The sequence below is a fragment of the Miscanthus floridulus genome, chromosome 17 (assembly GCF_019320115.1).
Source record: "Miscanthus floridulus cultivar M001 chromosome 17, ASM1932011v1, whole genome shotgun sequence".
NCBI lineage: Eukaryota > Viridiplantae > Streptophyta > Magnoliopsida > Poales > Poaceae > Miscanthus > Miscanthus floridulus.
This window is the reverse complement of record NC_089596.1, coordinates 8,343,318-8,358,948: the sequence shown is the minus strand read 5'-3', so window position 1 is coordinate 8,358,948 and position 15,631 is coordinate 8,343,318. Positions and strand designations below refer to the sequence as shown.

At 48.0% G+C, this 15,631-nt stretch overlaps 1 protein-coding gene and 1 pseudogene across 1 annotated transcript; both read left to right on the top strand.

Moving 5' to 3' along the window:
- Positions 1 to 253: 253 nt before the first annotated feature.
- On the top strand, positions 254 to 7,490 carry LOC136518971 (replication protein A 70 kDa DNA-binding subunit A-like; annotated as a pseudogene).
- A 3,562-nt stretch (positions 7,491 to 11,052) lies between these two features.
- Positions 11,053 to 11,580, top strand: LOC136515166 (uncharacterized). The gene has a single exon (XM_066508839.1). It carries the CDS (start codon positions 11,053 to 11,055, stop codon positions 11,578 to 11,580), a length of 528 nt encoding a protein of 175 aa, XP_066364936.1.
- Positions 11,581 to 15,631: the final 4,051 nt, after the last annotated feature.

The following is a 15,631-nucleotide window of genomic DNA, read 5'->3' as shown; positions in this document are numbered from 1 at the left end:
TCAAAAGTAAAAAAAAATTACTATAGATTTAGTAAGCCAAACGAGAGAGTTTGACAAGTTTAATAGTAAACTAAATACTTGCTAAAATTATAGCTCGACAAATCTATAACGCGGCATATTTTGGAAGGCAAGCAATCAGACCCTTCCACTTCGCCGCCCCAACCAGACCACCGTACACTTCTCTCCATTACTACAAGTCTGCTGCAACCGCGACTGCGAGGGCTAGCTCCTGTCTCTCTCTCTCTGCATTCTGCACCAAGATACCTCCGAGTTCCTTGCATCTCCGTTCCCCACTGCGCAATGGGAGGAGGAGGGGGGGAAGTGATGGAGGTGCCCCTGTCGACGGGGGCGTTGGAGGCGATGTGGCGGGAGGATGGGCTGCGCCCGGTGCTGCAGCTGGCGGACGCGCCGCAGATGGCCGGCGGCGGCCCGGCTTCGGAGGCTGGGCGGTACCGCGTCGCGCTCTGCGACGGCGGCGCGCGCCTGCATCCGGGGATGCTCGCCGCGTCCCTCAACCACCTCGTCGCCCGCGGCGCGCTCCGCCGCGGCACCGTCATCCGCGTCCTCGAGTACTTAACCGGCTTCAGCCGCACGCAAAGGTGACGGATCGGTCCGTCTCGCATGATCGCATCCCGCTCCCCTCCTTCCTCTCTATGCTACCCTAACCTAGCGGCTAGCGCGCCCGTCAGGATCCACATTGGACAGTTCTTGTGCGCCGCCGCTGTGCGCGTCCGTCAGGATCCACATTAGTCACAAGTTACTACTGTAGAGATGCCTAGGATTTCGTGCCTTTTTTATTTTTGTGCTACTGAAAATCTTGCCACGGCGTCCAGCAACCCTTCGTTACGTTCATTCGTCGCCCTAGGGGTGGCCGATGGGGTTTCTGTGACTGCGCAGTGACAGATCCAACGTTACTGCATGGCTTGCCAACAAGCGCTGGTTTTTTTTTTGTTACCGGAATGCATGCGGGGCTGTTCTCCGTTTTGGGGGTTTTGGCACCAGCAGTGAGGAGCTGAGCTATCGATCATAAAAATGTATTGCCTTTTTTTTCCTTATTATTGTGTCTATGGATGTGCCTTTGCATGGAATCGGCAAAGTGCCAGTGACCCCTCTGTGGTCCTTGCTCTTTTAGTCTTATATAGGTTTGGTTATGCGCATAAGGTTTTGTATTTATATCATATCAATTTACTGATCAGATTATGCTGTAATTCCTTTCTTTGTAGTCTGAAACCACAGAGAGTTTTTAGTCTGTTACTGCACCATACTCTGAAAAGTAGAACTAAAATCATCGGTTTATTTGGTCGGACGTGGTTTGGGCTTCTTATTAGTTTGTTACTGAAATGGCCATAACTGCCTATGTTGCATTTCCACTTGCATTTGATATAGGAGTATATGCTTGTACATTACTGATTCAGATGGGGTTGTCTGTCCATTTTTACTTTCTTATCAGAAGTTACAAATTCCATGGAGTTCTGAACTTGTCAACCAATTTTCTTAAGTTCAAAATAACTTTTTGTTCACACATATTCTACATAATAAAGGGCAAAGCTCTCAGCTTTGAGCGAAATATTCTTCCGTTATTTGTTTCACTGCTCTAGTTGGTTTGTCACAAACATTACTGCATGGACTGCCAACAAGGACTGCATTTTGTAGTTACCAGATGCATGCGGGTGTGCTCTCCATTATTTGGTTTTGGCACCTGCAGTGAGACCTTAGCAGTCGATCAGAACCTTATTGACTTCTGCGTCACATGTGTCGAGTACATCAATTTACATGCAATGGAGAGCTATATGCATCAACAACAACAACAACAAAGCCTTTAAGTCCCAAACAAGTTGGGGTAGGCTAGAGTTGAAACCCAGCAGAAGCAATCAAGGTTCAGGCACGTGAATAGCTGTTTTCCAAGCACTCCTATCTAAGGCTAAGTCTTTGGGTATATTTCATCCTTTCAAGTCTCCTTTTATTGCCTCTACCCAAGTCAACTTTGGTCTTCCTCTGCCTCTCTTCACGTTACTATCCTGGCTTAGGATTCCACTACGCACCGGTGCCTCTGGATGTCTCCGTTGGACATGTCCAAACCATCTCAACCGGTGTTGAACAAGCTTTTCTTCAATTGGTGCTACCCCTAATCTATCACGTATATCATCGTTCCGAACTCAATCCCTTCTTGTATGACCACAAATCCAACGCGACATACGCATTTCCGCGACACTTATCTGTTGAACATGTCGTCTTTTCGTAGGCCAACATTCTGCACCATACAACATAGCAGGTCTAATCGCCGTCCTATAAAACTTGCCTTTTAGCTTCTGTGGTACCCTTTTGTCACATAGGACACCAGATGCTTGACGCCACTTCATCCACCCTGCTTTGATTCTATGGCTGACATCTTCATCAATATCCCCGTCTCTCTGTAGCATTGATCCTAAATATCGAAAGGTATCCTTCCTAGGCACTACTTGACCTTCCAAACTAATATCTTCCTCCTCCCGAGTACTAGTGCCGAAGTCACATCTCATATACTCAGTTTTAGTTCTACTGAGTCTAAAACCTTTGGACTCCAAAGAATGGAGAGCTATATGCATCAGATGCATCAAATGTACAAGCCATAGGCGCAATGCTCAGTGTTGTTTCAGACTATACTGTCAGACCATGGATTTTGTCTTTTACTGCAACAGACTTTAAAAAGTGAAACTGAAATCATCAGTTTTATTTGGTTCAATGTGGTTCTGGGTTTCTTAGTTTGTCGCTGAAATGGACACAACTGTTTATGTTGCATTCCCACTTGCATCTGGTGTATATATGCTTGTACATTACTGATTCAGATGGGTGCACTCATACATTTTTCCTTTCTTATTTGATGATACAATTCCATGGAGTTCCCGACATGTCAGTTTTCTTTCCTTATGTTCGAAAATAACTTTTTGTTCACATATTTGTATCGCTACATATGCTAAACTAAAAGGCAAAGGTCTGAGCTTTAAGCCAAATGTTCTTCTATTATTTGTTTCACTGCTCTAGTTGGTTTATCAGAAACAGGCTCACTCTTTCTTCCTGTATAACTATTATGTTTTTCTAACTTGCTGGTCCTGTTCAAATTTCTTTCTCCATTTATATATGCCCTGCAATTCTAAGTTCATTACTCGAAGTAAGCATATTTTTCCTTTTCTGGATGAACAAACTCCTCACATGTCATATCCCACTAAATCTGCTTGATGTGTTTCGTGAATTAATTCTAAACAATTATAATTGGCTGTTCCCTGACTATTTTTCCTTCTCTGTCTTGGTTTCTTCATTCAGGGTCATTATTGTTATCCAACTTGAGATACTGCACGCTGAGTGCATGCTAATCCGAAGTCCCACAATCTTTGAGGCCAATGCAAGTCAACATATTGGTGTATCCTGTTCTGGTGGTCTTGCCATCCATGAACCTTGCTTCGTGCCATGTACTCAGCAGGTTATTAGCAACTCGTCATGTTCTCCTGATAAGGGAGTGTTGGATTCTTCAGTTACACCAAGGGCAGAACCTACTGTGATTAATCTGCCATTCAGTGAATGTTTTTGTTCAATGCCAGCACAGAGCACAGTAGAAGCCAAGATGCAGCAGCTTTCATTGAATGATCATCAAAACCAAAGGTTTATGAAGACTGCCACAGGTGATGGATTGACCCTCCTGGAAACTCTTATGCAAACCCAATGCTAGCTTCTTATCTGTACGATTCACCAGGGCTCTCAGGCACGATGGCGGCGTGGCTGACGCCCGGCGCGGTGGTGGCGGTCTCCGAGCACGGCGACGGCAATGGGACGCTGCAGCCGGTGCTGCAGGTGGTGGACGTGCGGATGGTAAAAAACGTCGAGAACCCCTCCGCCGAGTGCTTCCGGATGGTGCTCTCCGATGGCGTCTACACGATGCAGTCCATGCTCGCCACCGCCGAGAACACGCGCGTCCGGGACGGCTCCATCCAGAAGGGCTCAATTATCCACCTCCAGGAGTTCACCTGCAGCACCATCCAGAACCGCAGGTGAGGATTAGTTATTAATCCTTCGCTGCGCTCGATTCCCAGCTTCATCCCTGGTCCAAGTCGCAGATTTGTTTTTATCTTGCTGCGTGCCTAGTAGAAAGGTTGAATCTTGGTTTACCTCCCGCACGATTCGCTCGATGTTCGGTGCTGCAAAACCTGCAGCATGTTAGACTCGTGCCATATTGTTAGGGTTGCGACATTTCCTGCAGCATGTTAGGCTCGCTGGTGTGGCTACGGCGGCTCGCGCGCGTGGCTGTGATAGTGGCTGTAGGCACACTGACCAGCAGCAGCACAGTGGCTTGCACAGCAGCACGCCGACAGACCGGACAACACGTAGCAGCACGCCGACGGACCAAACAACACGTAGCAGCACGCCAACGAGACCGAACAGCAGCACGTAGCGACGGACCGAACAGCAGCAGCTCGCACAACAGCAGCACGCGCGTGGCTGTGATGGTGGCTCGCACATGGACCGATCAGCAGCACGCCGACGAGACAGCGGCACAGCGATGAGCTAGCCATGGCCATGAGAGAGGTGAGAGATGAGAGAGAGATGACATGTGGGCCCATACCCGTTTGGATGAATATGAGACCCAAACATAAGGACCGAAATGACACACTTTTTGAGTTCAGGGACCGGGATGACATGCTCCTACAAGTTTGAGGCCTGGCCATGAACTTTACTCTTTTCCCTTTGTCATTAGCAATTTTCAATTGAAAGAAAACTGTCAAACGGGCAAAGTTTCTTTTATTCTTTATAGACTTTCTATGCTGTTGATGATCCTTAGTGCAGTGAAAGGGTGGTGTAGTTTTGTGCTTGTAGTTACAAGTCGGAAAGCTCTTATTCTGGCATCCATGTCAAATCAGTAAAACTGTCACATGTTCTGCTGTGACCATTCAAATGAGTCGTAGAAGTAGCTCTTTTAAGATATGACGAGTCTGAACCTTGTAGACTCTCGTGGGTGTTACTAAACTGTGCACAATTATTGAATTCTAATGAATTGCCATACATCAATAGAATGTGGATTTACTGATATGCTGAATTTTAAGATCTGAAGTGGGTTACTGTTGTTTCATGAATATTTCAAGAATCATTGTGTCCCCTACTTATTTGGTTCTATGATTTGAGTCAATTCTTTGAAATACCTATTTCTGCTAGAGCTGACTAGGCATCTCCTAAAGAGAGAAATATCGTATTTCAATTTTAGTTTGTGGACACCTTTCTGTGGCTTGCCTCTTGTCAGTTGAGTTGACCATGCCTTTATCTTTTGTTCAGGTTCATTATTGTTAGCAAACTTTATGTTCTGCAAAGTGAGTGCAACATAATGGGAAACCCCAAACCCTATGAGATGAGGAACCAACCTAATGAGCAGGTCACCAACTTACTGGCCAATGCTGCTCAAGCTAATACTGGCATTACCCCTGTTAGTGCTTTGAACCCATACCAAACTATATGGAAGATCAAGGCTAGGGTGACTGCAAAGACTGATCTGAGGCACTACAACAGCTCCAGAGGTCCCGGAAATGTCTTCTCCTTTGATCTCCTTGATGGACAGGGTGGAGAAATCCGTGCAACATGCTTCAATGCGCAGGCTGATCAGTTTTTCGACCTCATTGAGGTTGATAAGGTGTACCTGATATCTAAAGGGTCGGTGAAACCAGCACAGAAGAAGTTCAACTCTTTGAATCATGAGTATGAAATAACTCTGGATTTCAAAACATCTATTGAAGTCTGCATTGATGATGATAGCAACATCCCTAGGCAGCAGTATAATTTCCGGCAGATAAGCGAAATTGAGAACATTGAGGCAGGTGCTATTGTGGATTTGGTTGGGATTGTTACATCAGTTGGTCCTTCTGCTATGATAATCCGAAAGGATGGCTCAGAAGCCCAGAAAAGAACTCTTCAACTGAAAGACATGTCTGTTCGGAGCATGGAAATAATCCTTTGGGGCAAATTCTGTGATGCAGAGGGACATCAACTGCAGTTGCTGTGTGATTCAGATTCAAACCCTATACTGTCTCTCAAAGGTGGACGTGTTAGTGATTTCAGTGGTAGATCTGTGGTCACAATCAGCTCAACTCAGTTAAAAGTAAACCCAGATTTTCCAGTGGCTGAAAGGCTGAAGCAGTGGTACATAACTGAAGGAAAGAATACTGCTTGCATTTCTTTGTCTCGGGGAATATCAAACATGAGCGGGAATCATGTGCTGAAAACAATTGCACAGATCAAGGATGAGAACCTGGGGCGATCAGATAAGCCTGACTTCATCACTGTTAGGGCTGTACTCTCACATGTGGGAGCTGATAAATTCTGTTATCAAGCTTGTTCCTTGGAGCTTAATGGTTAGCAATGTTGTTCCTTGGATCTTAATGGTAAGCGATGCTACAAAAAGGTGATGAGAAATGGTGATGGGACATGGTATTGTGATAAATGCAATCAGCGCACTGAAAATTGTGAGTACAGGTACATGCTTTCGTGTCAGATCAAGGATCACACTGGTACTACTTACGTTACTGCATTCCAAGAGGCTGGTGAAGCAATATTTGGCCACACGGCGCAAGAGCTTTTCATGATACGAAATGTAGAACAAGATGACCTGAGATTCACAGAAATCATGCAGGCGGTCCTTTGGCGTGAATACCTATTCAAGCTGAAAATCGATGAGCAAACCTATAACCGTGAGCAGCGTGTGAAATGCACCATCATTGGTGTCAAGAAGCTGGAAGAGACCAACAACCTTTTGAAGGATGGTTCGCGCCCAGTTCTGAAGGATGATTCGTCCTACACCCCAAACGTTGGCTCTGCCAATTTGGAAGCTAGACAGAGCATGCTAACCTCCAGCAATGCTAACCTCCAGCTAGACAGAGCAAGCTACAGCTCCAGCATGCTAGCCTCCAGCAATGTGGGTGCCACAGGCTTTGCACAGTCGAACTGGATGCCTACTCCACCATCAGCTTCATCCGATGGTTGTGATTTCAATGGTGGCTTTGGCTCTTTGGATCAGTCGGCAGTGAGGGGAGCCCCACTGTGCTTCAAATGCAACCAGCCTGGGCACTGGTTTAAGGACTGCCTTGTCTGAGGCACTTCAGTGCCTTGGCTCATCCAGGAGGTCGCTGGAAATACCTCTCATACCAAGTAGCTCTATCGGTTGCTTTTGCTTAGTAGGCTGGAGTCCTACTTTATCATGTGCAGTTATATTTTCAGTTCCTATCTATATATCTATGTGCCTGGTTCCTATGGACCAGGTGGTTAGTACTTAGTAATATGCAGGAGGTTGCTGGAAAAACCTATGTCCTTTGCAAGCCTGCCTTATTGTGGAACCTGTGGTTTGTATGCAACTGATGACTAGTAGTTTTCATCTTATGTTGAAGAATGTTTTTATATATTTGTTCTGTCCAAGTCCAATCGACAGTTATTTTTTTAACGGACAGCAGTGGGAGAGAATTCCCACCTGAATTTGTATTGATATATCGTGGCATAACCATATAAGCCTTGTTCGCTTCGCTGAAAAGCTATAACTGAAAGTATTGTTCGTTGATTTATTGTGAGAGAAAAACAATGTTCGTTCGCTGAAAGAGTACGGCTCATAAGAAGCGAACATGGACTAAAACCAAAACCTAGCTAAACTAGGGTAAATTACTGTTTGCTTTGCTGAAAAAGTTTTGTTTTCAAGGAAAATAAGGCAAAATCCTTTTGTTCGGTTAATTTAGAAAAACCAGACTAAAACCAAAACCTAGCTAAACTAGGGTAAATATCTACTAGAAAGAAAAATCAACGACCCAGCACATGCACAGGGAAGAACAACAATCGACGGTTTGATGGTGTCTACTTTGCTTCTGCATGCCTGTGAAGCGTTCAGGCAGATGCCCTCTTTATTTTTTTAAACCTCATGAATTAGGTGTTCGCTGTAGGAGCAAGGATACTGCACCCGGGCTGGTTGGTGATGGTAATCACCTGTGCTGTGACTAGGAGAATCTGCTGCATTTGATTGCCCGAGGATTATTTGATCTGCTCGCGTGAAAAGGCCCTTTTTATCATCAAAAGGCCGCCGGAGTATCGTTTACTGTGCATGCCGTATATTTACTATTATTACGGAGGTTATCTTACACTGTCATTGACATGGTATTTTTTATACCACTCACGTCATAACGATGATAAATATGTAAATAATCCGTTGAAGTCAAGAGAAAGGAGGAAATATTTAATGGCGAGCAGCTCACTTTTATTTTAAAAGAAAAAGAAAACCAAAATCAATGCAGCAAATTTTGTTAGAACGAGGGAAGACAAAGCAAGTATTGCCGCAGTATCTATTGTTGCTCAGACCTTTTTTTTTCGAGCAAGGAGAGAATTTTATTAGTTAGCCACAGGCGAATTACAATCAGTTTTAAGGAAGGTCCAAGCGCACTCAGGCACTTGTCCTGAATCCTGATCAAGCCGCAAAATATTTACAACGCTTAGCTAATAAAGCTAATGCATTAGCAACTTGATTACAATCTCTCTTTACTTGGGCGCACTTTCACTCACTCATCAACCGACGCCCTATTCGGCTCATATATAAGCCGGCTAGTTTCGGTTGGTTCAATCTGTGATGGAGAATAAGCTAAAATATGCTGACTCGGCTAAAAAGTAGTTCAAACGAACAGGCCCCGAGTTAATTCCCTATTGCTCAGACTAGTTATGGTGGCACAGAAGAAGAGACTGAATTTACTCCAAAGGTCATTTGTGGAGATGATCATTATACCATAACCAATCTATGGCGTTAGACAACAGTCGTTAAAAGGATAATATGGTGTCAGTATAGGATGCTCTGGAAGGTTCTTAGTCAATGATCTCTTACTAAAATAAATGTGCATCTCACTTTATGATATCTAAAAAATATTTTTAAGGTTCGCTAAATTTTAAGAAATATTTATGATATATAATAAGTATTGATAGTTATATATCTTTCATATCTTTACGGGATACGTAAAACTGATCAAATCTACGCCCACAGTGGCCTCCTCTTCCCCTCCCTGGCGTCGTCATGGCCATGGGCGCTCCCGCCCCGATTTGGCCCGACCTACGATACCGGAACCTTAACTCGTCCTCCCGCCGTCCCCATTGCCTGGCCGGCATACCTCTCCCGAGCCCCTTCTAAGCCCACCAGAGTTGGGAAATAAAGAGAGGGAGAGAGAAGGCACGGTGTCACGCTGTCGCGATACAACCCAGGCTTCTTCTCTGGCCGCGACAGTAGGTGCGCATCGAATGGCCCAAACCCCAGACCCCAGACCCCAAACCCGGAGAGCATCGGACGACAGAAACGGTGTGTGCGCCGAGCGACGCGAGCCGTACGCTCTGAAAGAAGCATAAGTTTTATTAGGATAGACGTCTAAAACCAAAAAAAATCGCTCTCATATATTAGTATACTCCATGTGTCCATAAAAGAATACAATTCTCGTTTTTTGCGGAGTCAAACAATTTGAATTTTAACTAAAATTATATAGAAAACTAATAAGTATCATTAGATTAGTTATAAAACGGTTACAACAATTGCATTATTTTAAATAGAGGTAGTATATCATATCTACTCTATCTGTCCTTAAATATCTGTTGTTTATGTTTTTCGAGAAACAACTTCGACTAAATATATATTAAAAATATTAATATTTATAGTATATAATTAGTATCATTAGAAAGATTTTTAAATCTAGTTTTTAATAAATTTATTTAAAGATGTAAATATTATACATATTTTCTATAAACTGAGTTGAACTTTCGCACTCACGCCAACACCAGCGACAGATATGAAGGGACCGAGGAGTGGACGGCAACAACGATATTGCTCTGCCCACAGCAGGGTCATTTCGGTCAACGCGTGTCAAAACAAGCTCCCCTTCCATCACACGCAACGCAAGGACAACCGTGCTCTCTCTGGCCGGCTGGCCAGTCCTCATCTCCACCGTCTCGGCACCACACCGCCTCGGGATTCGCGACACCGCGTCGTCTTGTCCTGTCACATAAGAGGAGACAAGACTAGAGAGAGGCCTCACCTGACAAACACTTGGCTCACACGCGAATCCTCCTTGTTGAGGGATAACGCCAAGAGCCTGCCGTCGCTGACAAGAGCCGGTGCGTGGTGACCACGAGAGCACGACGCATGCCTTCGTGCTCCCGATGTACACTAGCGCTCAGATGCAGTTGTCAATTGAGTAAGACCCTGTTTAGTTTCTAAAATTTTTTGTGTAGTACTCGTCACATCGAATCTTGCGGCACATGTATGGAATACTAAATGTAGACGAAAAAAACTAATTGCACAGTTGGGTGAGAAATCGCGAGACGAAACTTTCGAACCTAATTAGTCCATAATTAGACACTAATTGTCAAATACAAACAAACGGGCTACAGTACCCAAAACCAAAAAATTTTGGCTTCTAAACGCGGCCTAACACATGTTGTAACTTATATAAACACACCAGAGATCGATGAAAGAGTTGTTGGCTCTCATTCACTTTTCTACATGGTATCAGAGAGCTCGGGTTGAGCCCTCGCTGTATCGTCGTCTTCTTCCCTCCGCTCTACTGCCTCTCCACGGCTGTCGCCATGCCAACCATGGACGACAATCCCCTCTTTGGTCTCGGCTCTTCCGACTCCGGCGACACCTCCGAAGTCTCCTTCACCTCCTCTGTCGGCGATGATCCCCCTGCCACCACGCCTCCCACCGTAGTCCTTCAAACCGTCAACATCAAATCTCACATTCCCGTTGTTCTCAAGCTCGCCACGCCGAACTATGACGAATGACAGTGCTTCTTTGACGCCTTCCTCGGCAAGTTCGGCCTCACCTCCCATGTCTCATCTCCGCCAATCGCCGACTGGCGTGTGGTTGATCAGTGCATCTTGAGTTAGCTGTACAACTCCATCACCAAGGACGTGCGCGACATCGTGCGCCATCCGAAGGCGACCACGTACCGCGCCTGGGGCGCCATCCATGATCAATTCCGCGACAACGAGCTCCATCGCGCTGTCTACCTAGAGACGGAGTTTCGAAACATGGTCCAGGGCGATATGGACATCACCCAGTACACCGGACGACTCAAACAGCTCGCGGATGCGCTCTACGACGTCGGCCAGCCAGTGCGGGAGACGAGCCAAGTCCTGAACATGATGCGCGGCCTAAGCTCTAAGTATCGCCATGCCATCCCCGCCATCACCGCTAAGCAGCCGCCGCACACCTTCCTCTCGATGCGCTCATACCTTCTTCTGGAAGAGCGCTACGACAAGGAGCATGCCAAGACGGTGGCACAGCACGCTCTGCTCGCCACTGGTGGACCTCGTCCCGCCGCACCCACCGCCACCGAAGGCGGACCAAGCTCTACTATGGCTGGCAACTCCGGCTCCACCGCGCCGACAACCGTCGCCAAGCCACCATCTACTGCTCACGGTGCGCCTAACCACTACGACAACATGCGTGGTCGTGGCCGCGGTCGTGGCCACGGCTCATCTCCAGGCGGTTTCTCCTCCCCAAGGCCGCTAACGGTCTGGACGCCCGGATTCAATTCGTGGACTGGCATGGTGTAGGCATGGCCCATGCCATTCTGTGTCCTAGGAGCTGGCGTGCTCGGCCCGCGCCCCAGCACATCACCACACTAGGCTTACTTCGCTGGGTCTGGCGTCGCTCAGCCACCACCCTCCATGGATCCATGGAACCATCAGGCCTTGCTCGCCGCACTGAACACGGTGAATTCCACAGCAGCTGCTCCTCAAGCGGCCAAATGGTTCATGGACATCGGCGCTTCTTCCCACATGTCTTCCAACGCTGGTAATCTCACCTCTTCCACCCTAGTTTACAATTCCACTCCTATTGTCGTCGGCAACGGCGCCACACTGTCGGTGACTCATCGTGCTTCCACACATATCCCCATTGCTCGATCCCCACTTTCCCTCCCTAATGTTCTTGTCTCTCCATCACTTGTTAAGAATCTGATTTCAGTTCGTTCCTTAACTCGTGACAATAATGTCTCTATGGAGTTTGACGCTTTCGGTTTCTCTATCAAGGATCTTCCCACTTGTTCGGTGATCCTCCGTTGTAATAGCGACGGCGAGCTATACCCTCTAGCCTCATCTATGCCGGAGGCCCTAATCGCCACCTCCACGCCCACTGTCAAGCTCTGGCATCAGCGTTTAGGCCACCCTGGAAGGCACATGCTACAACAGACTCTTCCTCGCCTTGAGTTCATCTCCACCAAACCATCCACTTGTGAAGCCTGTCAGCTTGGCAAGCATGTGCGTTTACCTTTTTTAGACTCTACTTCAGTTAGCTATGTCCCATTTCAGATTATTGATGCTGATGTTTGGACCTCTCCAGTGTCTAGTTTCTCTGGCTTCAAGTATTACCATGTGTTGATTGATGATCTTACACACTATGTCTGGACTTTTCCATTACGCAACAAGTCTGATGTTTTTCAGTGCCTCATTGCATTTCATGCTTATGTTCATACTCAGTTTCAGTTACCTGTCATTGCATTCCAAACCGACAATGGGAAAGAGTTCGATAATTTAGCCTTTCGGCGACATCTTGAACACCATGGTGCCACCTTGCGCCTATCTTGTCCATATACTTCATCTCAAAATGGCAAAGCCGAGCGCATCATTAGAACACTGAATGGCTACGTTCGTAGTCTTCTCATTCATACTGGCTTGCCTGATGCATATTGGGTGGAGGCGCTGTCCACGGCAACCCATCTTCTGAATCATCGTCCCTGTCGAGCCAGTGGTCAGACGACTCCATTTTAGCTTCTCCTCGGCGCCCCACCATCCTACATTCATCTAAGGGTTTTCGGGTGCCTGTGCTATCCCAATCAGGCTTCAATGGCACCGCATAAGCTCCACGCTCGATCCACGTCGTGTGTTCTTCTCGGTTACCCGGTTGATCACCGTGGATACCGATGTCTTGATCTGCAAACACGCCGCATCATCACATCTTGGCATGTTGTTTTTTATGAAACCCAGTTCCCCTTTCATTCTGAATCTCAGTGTCGTCAGCTGACAATAGCCAGACTAGCTACAGTAACTAACAAACCTATCATTCTTCAGCAGAGCGCACCTCACCCACCACCGCCTCCTCCTGCTTCTCTATCGCCTACTACGTCTGGTCCCACACCCACTCCTTCCACACCATCCTACGATGCTTTAGTTCCCGCTCCATCACTGTCCAACAGTCCTGTTCTTGACGCCGTACCCACGGCGTCGGCCCACGTTCACCAAATGCAGACTCGTTCTAAGGCAGGCATCTTCAAACCAAATCCACGGTATGCTCTACACGCCACCGACTCATCCGCTGCGCCTGTGGTCTCTCCACTTCCCGCTACAGCTCGAACTGCTCTCAAAGATCCTAACTAGAGGGCAGCCATGGAGCTTGAGTTTGATGCGCTCTAGTGCAACAGAACTTGGCGCCTTGTTGATCGTCCACCGAGTACCAACATTGTCAGTGGAAAATGGGTGTTCCATCATAAGCTCAATCCTGATGGCTCACTAGAGCGTTACAAGGCGAGGTGGGTGGTTCATGGATTCATCGAACGAGCAGGGATTGATTTTAGTGAAACCTTCTCGCCTGTCATCAAGCCAGCCACTATTTGTACTGTCCTCACCATCACGGCATCTAACCAGTGGCCAACAAAGCAACTCAATGTCTCTAATGCATTCCTTCATGGTCATCTCAATGAGCATGTTCTCTGTCAGTAGCCCATGGGCTTCATCGATGTTGATCGCCCTGATGCTATCTGTCTGCTCGACAAGTCCTTATATGGACTCCATCAGGCACCATGGCCGTGGTTCACTCGGTTCGCCGGGTATGTCACCAAGATCGAATTCAAGGCAACCCGATCTGACTCGTCCCTTTTCGTCCTTCATCGTGGCATGGACATCGCATATCTCCTACTCTACATCGATGACATTGTACTCACTGGGTCCAGCTCGGCCTTCCTCCAGCACATTATCGACTGCCTCCGTGCTGAATTCACCGTCAAGAACATGGGGGCGCTACGATTCTTTCTCGAGATCGACGTCAAGCGCACCAAGGATGGGTTCTACCTTTCTCAAGAGAGGTACGCTGAAGACATCCTCGAATGCGCCGAGATGATGAACTGCAAACCTGCCTCAACACCAATCGATACCAAGAACAAGCTCGCCGCTGATGGACCACCAACAGACGACTCGATGTCATACCGCAGTTTGGCGGGCGCGCTCTAGTTCTTAATGATGACGCGGCCTAACATAGCCTTTGCCATCCAGCAAGCCTACCTCCACATGCATGATCCCCGCGCACCGCCTCTAGCTTCACGCCTCCTCCGACCTCAGTGTCACCGCGTACTCAGACACGAACTAGGCGGGCTGCCCAGACACTCGGCGATCAACGTCGGGATTCTACGTCTATCTCGGTGACTCCCTCGTCTCCTGGTCATCCAAGCGGCAACCCACTGTGTCACGATCAAGCGCAGAGGCCGAGTATCGGGCGGTGGCGAACGTAGCCGCGGAATGCATCTGGTTACGCCAGCTACTCGGCGAACTCCATTGTGGAATCAAGAAGGCGACAGTTGTGTTCTGCGACAACGTATCTACGGTATACATGTCCTCAAATCCTATTCACCACAAGTGCACCAAGCACATTGAGCTCGACATTCATTTTGTCCGAGAACGAGTTCAACTGGGCGAACTGCGCGTCCTCCACGTTCCAACAGGTGAATAGTTTGTCGACGTCATGACGAAAGGTCTGCCGACGACGTCGATCGAAAGCTTCCGCTCCAGTCTTTGTGTGCTGCCGATCACCCATCAGACTGCGGGGGGTGTTGAAGGACAGCGCTAAGACCACGAATGCCAACTGCCGTCGTTGACCAGAGCCAGTTCGTAGTGACCACGAGAGCACAACACGCACCCTCGCGCCCACGTTGTACACTAGCACTCAGATGCAGTTGCCAATTGAGCAACACATGTTGTAACTTATATAAACACACCGGAGATCAATGAAAACATTGTTGGCTCTCATTCACTTTTCTACACTCCTCTCCACTCCGCCACCTCCCGCGGCTCCCGAGACCGGAGTCTCCCCTCCGCGACCGCGTCGTCGTCGTCGTCCGCTCCAGCTCAGGGACATCGACATGGGAGGAGGGCTGAAGGCCGACCTATCGCCGGGGGCCGTGCCAGCGCTGTGGAGTGCGCCGCTTGCGGGGTGGCGCCCCGTGCTGCAGGTGGCGGACGTGACGCACGTGCCCGACGGCGCCAGCCTACAGGTGGTGGACGTGACTAACGTGCTCAAGGGCTGCAGCGTCAGGCCACGGCCGGCGAGGTACCGCCTCCTGCTCTCCGATGGCGTCCACTCGCACCACGCAAGGCTTGCCCCTATCCTCGACCCCCTCGCCAGTGGCGGGGCCCTCCGCAGCGGCTCCGTCGTCCGCCTCCTCAGCTTCGTCCTCGTCCCCACCCCCCCGGGACATGCCAGGTGAAGAATCGATCTTAGCACCCCGAGTCTCTGCTTTCTGTCTGAAGAAAAAAGGTCCCCCTTTGATTTAGGATTTTGGTACGGCTTTGTCTGATTTCTGATCTGATGAACCGAAAAAACTCTCCCTCCCTGTCT